Source organism: Typopeltis vanoorti, chromosome 5 (assembly GCF_054136105.1).
Source record: "Typopeltis vanoorti isolate ZY-2024b chromosome 5, IOZ_Tvanoo_1.0, whole genome shotgun sequence".
Classification (NCBI taxonomy): Eukaryota; Metazoa; Arthropoda; class Arachnida; order Uropygi; family Thelyphonidae; genus Typopeltis; species Typopeltis vanoorti.
In genome coordinates, this window is record NC_143553.1 from 48,811,452 (window position 1) to 48,823,509 (window position 12,058).

General features: G+C 32.5%; 1 protein-coding gene across 1 annotated transcript in view; it reads left to right on the forward strand.

Moving 5' to 3' along the window:
• The window catches only part of LOC150106379 (ceruloplasmin-like), a 34,001-nt gene extending 22,367 nt beyond the window's left edge, over nucleotides 1–11,634 (forward strand). The window contains exons 9-15 of the mRNA XM_090392410.1: nucleotides 1,476–1,693; nucleotides 3,678–3,828; nucleotides 5,066–5,278; nucleotides 5,489–5,738; nucleotides 7,322–7,776; nucleotides 8,848–9,006; nucleotides 11,176–11,634. Coding sequence (XP_090248536.1) covers nucleotides 1,476–1,693; nucleotides 3,678–3,828; nucleotides 5,066–5,278; nucleotides 5,489–5,738; nucleotides 7,322–7,776; nucleotides 8,848–9,006; nucleotides 11,176–11,474 — 1,745 coding nt within the window. The 3' untranslated portion in view covers nucleotides 11,475–11,634. The remainder of the gene's footprint in view (nucleotides 1–1,475; nucleotides 1,694–3,677; nucleotides 3,829–5,065; nucleotides 5,279–5,488; nucleotides 5,739–7,321; nucleotides 7,777–8,847; nucleotides 9,007–11,175) is intronic.
• Nucleotides 11,635–12,058: the final 424 nt, after the last annotated feature.

Sequence of the window (12,058 nt, forward strand, 5' to 3'; positions counted from 1 at the left end):
TGCTTCAGAAATCACTGTAAAATTAATGAATACGATATAATTGGAATACGTAATTCTCTTATCTAAGAGAATAAGACAAATATAAAGAACTATATTACAGGATTTTGTATTTTAATATACTTTGTCGTATAATATTTGTGTTGTTTATACCATTTTGCATTTTTATTAAACATACGGAGCATATAATTGCATATTGGAATTTATTGGCTATCTAGTACAGGGTAGAAAGACTATAATAGCATTCATTGCTGAGCTACTAAAAGTTTTCATGCATATTTGAAATACATTAGCAATATATATATATAGACATTGTGGTTGTCTTCGTGCAGAAACGAAATATAGCTACATTTCGTTTCTGTAAATAATCTCAGATGTTTGGACGAGAAAATAATGTTTGATTCATTCAAATATCCAATTAATGATGCTTTTGTGAAGAATTTTTACACTTAATAGAAGAAAACATAATTTGGGATTATTCATATCACATGGTACTGCAAGCACACTTTGTTGGCAAGGAAGAAGAGAACGCAGTCCTACATATCCATTCAAATTATTATTATTTTGTTATATTTATAATTATTTTTATAATACTTAATTTATATGAAAGAAATGCTGAGTAAATGTTATTAATATTTATTCGGAAAGAGACGAAAAAAAGTATAAATTCTTCTGTTTTAGGACTGCCTAAAAGTAATTCAACATAAATGCAGAAAAAATACATTTGCAAGAACCAGAAATAAATAAATAAAAAATAAAAATAAATTTTTCATATTTACTTTGAGAAAATTATGCTTTTTATGCTTTAATTTGTTATGGGCAAGAAAAACATAAAAAGTATTAATACTTTTTCATTTTAATAATTATATTTTATTAGTATATAAAATATAATTATATTTTAAATTTTATAGTTAAAATAAGAATACCAAAAAAAAGTAAACTGTTTAGTTCTACTTAACTGTAATGCAACGCACCACATGAGGCTGTAGGGGTTCTCTTATTTTTATTTTTAATGCCATGCTTAGTAAACGTTTACAACAGGACTACATAGAAAGGCCTGGTCCTCTCAGTGGGTATTGTTTTTGATCTTAACCTGGATGAACTTCAGTTTGCCATTATAAGAACCTATTCAACATTTCAAGTTTTGGCTTATGATTTCAGTTGAAAATGTCTTTATTATCTACGCGAGATCTTTGTACCACAAAGATCTCGCGTAGATAATAAAGTTCATGGAGCAATGGATCGGTGATAACAAGTGAAGTCTATTTGGAATAATGTCGTGCGTTTGGCTTTGACAAATAGTTCAAGATCCGTGAGATGCAATAACCACTGAAATTACTGATTGTTAATCTGTTAATTTTAACATTGAAATGGCTTCTATTCGATGTTGCTTATTCGAAGTATTTTTCTCCGTTATTTAACCTCACTATACGTTGCGTGTCTATTGATTTAAGCGTCTCCGTCCTCGCATTTTACAGGAAAGAACCAGCGTTCAAACGACACCAGAATTCTTCCAGGAGAAACTTCCACGTACAAATGGTTGATCTCTGAAGATCTTGGGCCTACAATTGAAGATCCTGATTGTCTGACCTGGAGATACTATTCGAACAGTGACAGCATCAACGATGCCTACGCAGGTCTAAATGGAGTACTTCTGATTTGCAGACCAGGTTCGTTGGATCAAAATGGAAAACAGGTAATCATCTCAAACCTTTACTTCCTCGAATTCAGATAGTATTATTCCATCATTTGAAATGTTTTACTGGCCACACTACTAAAATGTCGTATTATGCGATAATTTTAAATAATTTCATGTTTGATAAAAATTTCCAACTTTGAAAATGAATTACAAGAATTTTATAACTGCGAAATTTTTTTAATCACTGAACTGCAAGACTGGTATATTCCAAATTCTATACATCGTTAACATTAAAAGAATTTAAACTAAAGTTAAGCCTAATGGTTAATTATACTTAAATTAAAATTAAAACGCAAGCATACTTGATATTGGTGAGCATGTGTGTATGTAATGTAAATATATGTTATGTGTCTGTATATAAATCTGTACAGAAAAAAATAATAAAAATTAACAAATATAAAACTAAATAAATAAAGGTGAAAGAATTAACGAGAAAATGAAAATAATCCAAATGAATCTTCGCAAGCCATTTCTATACGCAGGTGATTCCAGCATTGAATTAGTCGGTCTCAAACATGAGATTGATTTTTTTTGGATGTTTCATTTTCTTCTTAAAAAATTAAAAAAATAATAATAAAAATAATAAATAAAAAACTTTTGAAACAGTTTGTTTTAGTTGCGTACGCCCTGATATAAACATGAATTTCATTATTTCGTGGAGTTTAAGGCAATGTTACCAATACAATAACAATTTATTCGTTTTATTTTTTTTTCTTCAAAGACTGGGAGTATTTATTTACCTTTAATCTAAATCTCATAAGAATTATTTTTCAGATTATTTTTTATATTCTTCAGGTAAAAAAAATCGTTAAAACAAGCATCAAAAAACTAAAAGAATAAGAGGACTGTTTGCCTTTGTACGCATACCACACTTTTGATTGTAATAAGTAAACACCACTAATCTCTCAAGAAAGCAAGCGAGACAAAAGAGATCGAGAGAGAAAGAGAGAGAGTTAACATTCTTATCTCAAAGAAATCCTTGAAACGTCTTCTAAATAATTAATAACTATGGGGGCCTGAGAAAGGTGAATAAGAGTCAGGCCTACCCAGATATTCTCAGTATCTTTTTTCTACCAAAACATTTAGGTCATTAATATTTTTACGAAAAAAAAAAAAAATTAGGGTCACTCTTTGAGCTCGAGCCTGTCATTTGCAACTCCTTGAGCTCAAAGAGTGACCCTATTTTTTTTTTTTTTTTTTTTTATTTGAGAAAAAATGAAACCATTTTTTCTCATTTCTAAAGGAGACGCTCTCAACAAATTGGAAATGATGTTCTAGTCTTTGACTAACATTTCAGTAATTCTTGAGTTACACAAACACAGTGAGAGGGATGTTTATTTTTGTACGAAAAAATATTTCTTTGATTGTGGTTTAGTTATCGGGTATTACTGAAGTCATTGATCATTATATCTTGTGGACCGGAAAACTAGAGAAGAATATTCCTCACAATGATATGTAGCTATTATTATCATCGACACGTCGGTTGGTTCTTTCCAGAGTGTTTTCAGTTGTGAATACTTGATAGTACGAATAACGTCATCGAAAGTTCGTGTACTTGGGAGATCAAGCCCGTGTTTTGTGTAAATGAATGTTGCGATATATGAAATCGTTACCATCCAGGCTTTAGTGGTACAGTTTACAATGTTTGCGCAGGCGAATTACGGCGGTGTTATCCCCCCCCCTCCTTAATATAATAATCTATATTAAACATATTATTAAGCTTTCAAACCACCAAAAGTTAGCCTGTCAGGGAATTATGCTACTGACTCCGTCATTTGGGTAAGCTGTCTATCAGTTTTGTCTTGTGTAAGAGAAAAAAAGAACAATTTTCGAGGAGGAAATGTACCATAAGCATCTGAGACTGTACGCAGTTTTAGCCAATTTACAAACTTTCTTGTTTAGAGATATATTTTCACAGAGTATTTCTAAATTTATAAATATTTCAAAAGTTTCAGATATTTAGGTTTTTATTTCGTTGCAGAAAAATGTCGACAAGGAATTTTCTCTGATGTTCGCTGTCATGAATGAGAATAAATCTCCTTACTTCGAACGTAACATTCAAACATATTGTTCTTTGCCTGATGAAGTGGATCGATCCGATGAAGACTTCGAAGAATCCAATAAAATGCATTGTAAGCATGCTTTGATTTCAATTCTTTACTGAATACCAGACTGTTTTGTGATATTTACAAAATATCCATGAAATACTAGTAGAAACATATTATATATATTATAATATCGAAACCTTTATCTTGGTACTTTGTATGACAAGAGGCGTCTCCCAGAAGTCCTCAGACTGGTTAAAACACAAAGTATAGATTCAATTCAAAATATTCATTTGGAAGTCGGTGGTTCCCCCCCCCCCTCCTCTAGAATGAACTCTGCAAGCTTTTTTTTTTGAGAGTTCAAGTTTCAACACTGCTTGCAATTACTTCTATAGCTTTGAAAAAATGTCATCCAATTCCTATTCTTTGAATTAAAATTTCGCTTTATTTGTGTTTTTGACCAAGAACGACACAGATCATAGTGTAACTTTTGGTCAAAAACTATTGCAAAGAAAACGCAAGTGTGGACCGTTCATTGGGCAGAAGCAAGTAACCAGTTTTACAGATGCTACTTTTCATTTAAAATCTTGGCCTGCTTGGTTCGCTTTGAAAACAACAGGCTGCTAATTCAAATTTCTCCATAGACACGGATGTTTGTAAAGGCCTTTAGGTGGAATAATTTTATCACCCTGTGGGAGACCACATTCTTCTTATTGGAGGCCTGAAGTGGCTTTGAGAGTGTTTCATGTTTGATCTCTAGAGCAGGGTTTCTGAACTGCGTAAAAATAAATGAGAAAAAAAAACAACTAAATAAATAAATAGATGAATATGATAAAAAGACTTTGCGCGCTCATGGTTCTGATGTACTATAAGTTTATAAACTTTCATGAGTTGGTAAAAAAGTAATCATGTAAAATCATGTTGATCATGTAAAAAAGGAAAACTGCAAAATCTTCATTTCAGAAAATCCTACCTCCCCCCCCCCCCACTCCTGAAACTAAAACTCCACGTAGAATGCGCATGATTTTCATACCTTAGCATAGATGGCAGTAGTTGTTTGCAAATTTTCTTGTGTCGTTTTCATCTTTCAGCGACGGAAGAATACGTTAATGATCCACTAACTATTCAGTTTGTGTCAAATCACTATTTTATTTTATATTATCTTTATATAACGAAAGGTTATAAATCTATTGTACATCACTACCTTGAATGGGCTAAAAGGAGCGTTGTTTAATTGAAAATTGTCTGAAATCTTTCATCATTTCATAGACATGTGTCATTTTATTTTAGCATACATTTTTCATTGAATTACTTCTACTTTCAGCTATCAATGGTTTTATGTATGGGAATCTTGAAGGCCTCACAATGTGTCTTAACGAGACAGTTGCTTGGCATGTGATCGCTTTTGGGGACATTTCAGATCTGCACGTTGTTCATTTTCATGGGCAAACATTTCTGCATCACGACACCTACCGAGATACCATCGAACTTCTTCCCTATACCCATCACACCTTACTCATGAAGCCCGATAATCCAGGTAGGAATAAACTTGATTCGTATTCTGTTTTATAAAACAGTTATTTTATAAACAGTTCAGGATTTTGCACCGAAATCCTGAACTAACATTTTCATTAAAAGCAATGAAAATTACAGAAAATTACAGCATTTACAAATTTATATTTACATTTACAAATAATCATAGCAATTTAAAACATGACATTTTTTTTTCGTTCTTTTTTTTTTTTAGGTACATGGGAATTATCTTGTAGGACTAACGACCACATAACTGGAGGAATGAGAGCGATGTTTCAAGTCGAATATTGTGATGATATCACGCAGATTGTCCAGCAGCAACAACAACAACAGCAGCAGCAGGAAAAACACATCTCAGAATCAATTGCGACCAAAGAGTATTACATTGCTGCGGTTGAAGAAGAATGGGATTATGCCCCACTTGATCGCCATGACGTCACTGGAGAGAGTTTACTTGAAAATGAGTAAGATGCAACAGCGTTTATTAAAAATTTCAAAATAGATATTTTAACACTTTTAGATGAAAGTTAAAGGTTCTGAGTAGTTGTATTTAAAAAGGAAGAAACTTGACAATTGAAGTTTGAATAACACCATAAAAAAACATAACACTATGTAAGGAAATTCCTTCAGAATTGCTTTACAAAGTCACTCTGACTTCTGTCTTTAGTTATTTAATATACAGGAATTGTTTCTGCAATATCGTCCTAAGGAATTCGAATAAAAATGATATTTGTATTTCTTATACGAATTCCTTCGGATAGACATTGCACAAAGAATATTTTTTCTTTTAAGAAATACTATTTTCGTCAGAGGTAGTCATTTTATTTATATCTGGTTTCCCAGCTACAGATCCTGCGACTAGGAAGCAGCGCAATCAACTAAATAAATCGCAATTATGAGTTTATTACCATAGTGATAATAAACTCCCGAATTTTCAGAAAAATTTAACCTTCAGTGACATTCCTTTAATTATAGTAAATGAAACACTTCAATTAATTCGAGTATTTCAAATGATTTTTATAATTTTTTAAAAATATATATCCTATTACAATAAAAGCCTCCATAGCGCAGCAATGACGATATCTTGACTTTTTCCAGTCGATTGTAAGATGTCGGTTCGAATTCTGTTTGGGACAAGATTAACCATGGGGTAAATGGGTTTCATATGAGCCTATAGCGAGGCTAATGCAAGAAAGAATTGGTTCAGTTGATTATTCTCAAAATTCGTGTCTTCTATTACCAATTACAGAAAATTGAAAAATGCAATTGCAGAAGATTGAAAACACTCACACATGTACATATGCACTCACGCATGCACGCACGCACGCACACACACGCACGCACACACTCACACGCACACACACACACACACACTATTCGATCCTTGTGTAAACAAAAACAGAACCCAGCCTAGAAACAGAGAGAAGCCTCATTGATGGACATTTTGGACCTCTGATTTTATGAAAGAATTAAACATCACGTGGTCATCTCTCAAAATGTGTTCGTCAAAGAAATCGCATCCCAGCAATACAGCAATAATACCCTGGAAAAGCGCAATGCAAAATATTTTAATTCTCAGATTATTACAAAAACGTGCCTGGATTTATCTCTGAAACTCAGTCATTAGTAAATGGTATGTTATTGATGACTCCAAAATCAGTGCATAATGAATAAGGAAAAGGAATTTTGAAACAACAAAATATGCATATTGTCATTAAAAGTTTAAAAATATAAAACCTCTTGAAATGTTAAACATTCCAGGTTTTGTTACTTGCCAATTTTACTTGAGTTATGTAACACTAATCGATCTACGAGTATATCGCACTGCAAGATATTAAACATGCAACACTTATATTTCCGAATATAAATCAATCCATAAGAATTCTGCATACATTATAGCTTGTGTGAGGAACCACATTTTATGGTAGCAAACATTTGTACGACTCTGATAATAGTGATATTTATTTTAAACAATTGCTTTGAACTTTAAAATGTTCCCATAATTTTGTTCTTTAGGATCTAATGGATAATCACTTTGTTTTTCCAGCGAAAGCAAAATATTTGTCACAAGAGACGACATCCACATCGGTTCCAAATACCAGAAAGCACTCTTTCGGGAATACAAAGATGGCACATTTTCTGAACAGAAACCTCCTGCTAATAGTACAGAACATCTTGGCATTCTCGGTCCCCTAATCAAAGCAGAAGTAGGAGATGTAATTAAAGTAGTCTTCCGAAATTTGGCTTCCCGACCATATAATATTTATCCTCATGGATTAATTGTAGAAAATGCACTTACTCATAATGGTATTCCTCCTTCAGCAAATCCCGGCTCAACAGTTACTTATATATGGAAAGTTCCCGAAAGATCAGGACCAACAAAGGCAGGATTTAACTGCACTTCGTGGGCCTATTACTCCTCGAGGGATCCAGTAAAAGACACGAATAGTGGACTTATTGGACCACTCATTATCTGCAAAAAAGGAATCCTTTCAAATTCAGGTAATTCCGATTAATTAGTAGGCTGTTAAATAAGGCTGTTATTATTATTTTTTATTTAATTATGATTTTGGATATTCGGTTGTGAGAGTTAGGAATCGAGAAATGCAGATAATAGGGGGGAGGCTGCATGGGGACTATTTTATGAAAAATTTAAGGAATGATTTCCAACACGGATGTAAAAAGGGGACCGTATTAGAAGCCCTTTTCATGCTACCTCTTCTTTCCATTATAAGTATTTGATTTATCTAGTAAATTAATAATTTTAATTATTATTTAACATTAATTAATAATTATTAATAATATAATAAGTATTTAACAATAAGAATAATTATGATTAAGTCGTTAATAAATTAATTAATTAAAAGAAACACAAAAAAATTTTAAAAAATTATTATGTTGTTACGTAGTCATTGTTTTCTCCCCCATCCACAGCGGGAGGGTTTGGGATGTGGTAACTAAGGCAATTATGATACGGTAGTGCAATGCTTCAGTAAAGGCACTTTAACGTTATCTAACTGCGAGAGATTGCTTTTATCTTTCGTCAAAAAAAAAAAAAGAGTACGATTGTCTGCTGCAAGATGACAATTATCTTTAAGGAAAGTTTTTTTTAATATTTATTTATTTTTTTAAGATCCTAATGCGGATAATACCTCATTGCTTGAATTTTCTGCTCTAAGAAAATAATAACATATTTTTGGAGTAGCGAATAATTTAAGATGGCGGTTTCACCTTTAGCTACGGCTATTAGCAAACTGCGTGATGCTCACATTCTAAAACTATCGCTAATGCAACGGAATCGAATAATTCTTTTATTTCAGCGTATTGCATCGTTTCCTCTATCTGCTATAAACAATAGCAACTGCTGCTATTCGCGTGCATGATGAAATATATAAAGGTTTGGTTTTCAAGCAATGCAACACATTGTATTGTCAATTATCTCGTGTTAAACTCGAATTCCAACGTAGGAAGGCGAACAGGTGAGGAGGGTTATCAGCAGCGATGTAGATAGTTTCGTTTTCCCATTTCTCTCCCAGCGGGTAACTGATAATTTGTTTTATTTGTTCGCTGCAGGTGTTCGTGCCGACGTAGCACATGAATATGCTTTGCTATTTACCGTATTCGACGAAAACGTCAGCTGGTATCGAGACGACAATATTGCCACCTATTGTAAAAAACCAGAAGCAGTAGATCCGGAAAATGAAGATTTTAAAGAAAGCAACCTGAAACATTGTAAGTTAATAATGCTTTTATTATTGGTAAAGGAATCTGATCTCATCATTTGCTGTTATAATTTTTTATATTATTTTATTAATTAAAATATAAAACATATTACAAATCAATAAAATAATCATTCAAGCGCTGATATATAATCCGCTTAATTTTACATGGCATTAAAGCCTAGGATCGGAGTAATCAAAGTTAGTTAGCTTCTCTCTGTTAGAAGCAATTACAACTCATAGTCAATAAAATCTAATAAAATTTTTAAAAAGTGTATAATTCGATTTTTTTCTTTTATTGTACTTCAGATCAAGGGCGACTCGTGCATAGGCACTGCGGAACTGCAGCATCCCCAATTTTTCTCGATATATAAATATTTTTATTAATTTATTTATATATGCTTGTAATTTAATTTTATCATGAACAATCCTATACAATTCTCTTATTTTGTATAAAACATAATAAAAATTCATCTTGTAACACTTAGGAGGGAGAAGGACGCTGGCAGTACTGTGTTGACCACAGTGTCAAATTGCTAGTATTTGCTACGCGCGCAAGCATGTGCACGTCATAGTGAGATGCGAGCTAGCGTCATGCGGCATTGTCCATCGCGCAGTTCCACTGTTCTATTTATATGCAGTGTGCGCAAGTAGTAGAGTGTTCGTAGTGCTAATCGTGTTTACTCCGTCTCTTTAAATATTTGCAAAATTGCAAAATACAATTTTATTTTTAAGTACTTTTGAATTATACTAAACTGTATAATTTTATCGATAATAAACAATATTTTTTCATGTTAATTTTTTTTTAATTTTTACTAAAATTTTGATATTTTATCCAAACACGTATACGCTGTACTTACAGTGTGTATGTATATTTCGAAAGTTGCAGCATCCCCACGATTTCAAGCCACGAGCCGCCACTGCTTCAGACAAACAGAACCAACACCCACCCACTTATCATATATTTAGATAATTCGAAAACCCTACTCTGGAAGTGAAATATGGAATTTTTGCAAACCACTTCAGGCTTCTTATAAGCAAGATGGTGGTCTTACGCCATCCGATAAAATTCATCTCCTCACATCCAAACTTACTCCCTGTTGAAACTGTTCATACACAATTCTACATACCCAAATATGTCTCCACCACGAGCTTAAAAGATATATATTGATCTAAAGGCCTAGTGAGAGGCATCTCCCGTTATATTTTATGACGTCTACAAGCATGCGGCTTCCATTTCAATACACTGACTATTTTCCTACCATTAATTCAAAGGAGAAAAAAAATTTAATTTATGATAATCGTTCAATTTTAATTTAATTTATTTACTTTAAAATGTCGTTTCCAGTTGATCTTATTACTCAGCTTCTCTCTTTCTTTCTTTCTCTATCTCTCTAAGTCTAAATTTCTCTAAACTGAGTAATATTGCTTCTAACATTAAAATCTCTAACTTACTTCAATAGTCTTATTCACGAAAAGATCTCGAAAAAGGAGGTCCTGCTGACTTTACTTCTTCACTTTCCAACTAACAATTTACATCTCGACGCCAAACGTTTTTCCAAAAAAAAACACAGAATTGATGTCATTAGTGTTACTATTTGTGACAAGCATGTTTTACCGAGAACTGACCTCATTTGCTGCAAATATTAGTAAAAACTCTATAAATGTAAAACTTCTTTATCCAGTCGATCATTTTGTACTGACAGCCGTTGCCACATATCACCAACAGTGTTCTTCCTGTTGCTCATAAATTCATTATGATGACGCCTGATGAGGTTGGTTCTCGAGCTATAATAAAAACGTGCTGATTTTTTTTTTCTTTAACTACGTTTTTTTTTTTTGCTTCATTTCTCATATGATAATATTGCCGGTTTGTTATGCAATCTTTTAGGCTAACAGTAGTTTAGTATATAACGAGCATGTCAAGTAGGCAAGAGCACAAGAGGTATATAAATCAATTTTTAGCCTTTGTGTCCATAAAATATAAAGATTTCAAAAGTAAAGTGATGACATTTTGTTATCAACGCAGAACGTGTGTACTATTGTTCATATCATTACGAGCTATTAAAAATTTGAATTAAAAATCTCTGCCAGTTTTGAATGTAATATTTGATCTGAATATTTACTTACTTTTTTGCAGTTTCTCAAAATATATGATTGCTAATTGTTAATTTTCTTTCAGCTATCAACGGTCGTATTTACTCCACGTTACCCGGACTGACTGGAAAAATTAATGACACCGTGGCTTGGTACATGATTGGCATGGGAACAGAAATCGATATTCACAGTGCTCATTTCCACGGATTGACTTTTGTGCGTCGAGAGGACAAAGAGTATCGAGGGGATGTTGTAGATCTTCTTCCTGGTATGTACCAAACTGCACAGATGTTCCTTGATAAGGAAGGAACATGGTTGTTACACTGTCATGTCGACGACCATTTGAAGGCTGGAATGTCTGCCTTGGTGACTGTAAACAGATGATGTGCGAGACTTTACACTGAATTCACTTCTCATGAAACTATCGAAGTCACTTTTCTGTTGTCATGGCGATCTATTGTTCTTGAAAAAAAATCAATATTTTTGAATTAAAAAATAATAATTTTGTATATAATTTAAATTTAAAAAGATGTATTTATATAAATAGTGTGCTTTGTGTGAATTATTTCTATATCAGTGCTTACAAATTTTATCAAGACATCCAGATTGTTAAAGTAAAAATACACAAAATCCCAATAATAATTATGTATTTTCATAATTTCTGTATTCTAATTATATGTTTATCTAAGGAATAGATTTTAAACAAAATGGAATTCTGGAAAGATAAAAAAATATAGTAAGTTTATTATGTAAAAACTGATTTTATGGTAGGCTTAGAAGTTAAACCTTTTATAATTAATATTCGGAATTACTTAACTAACGAATTTTTAGCGCGGATTACTTTGTGAGGTTATTATAATTTGCTTTTAAGGCACTGAATTTCTTTTTGTCATTTTGCATGGACGCGTGTGTTAGTTTGTCCTCTCTCTCTCTCTCTCTCTCTCTCTCTCTCCATGCCAAGCTATATA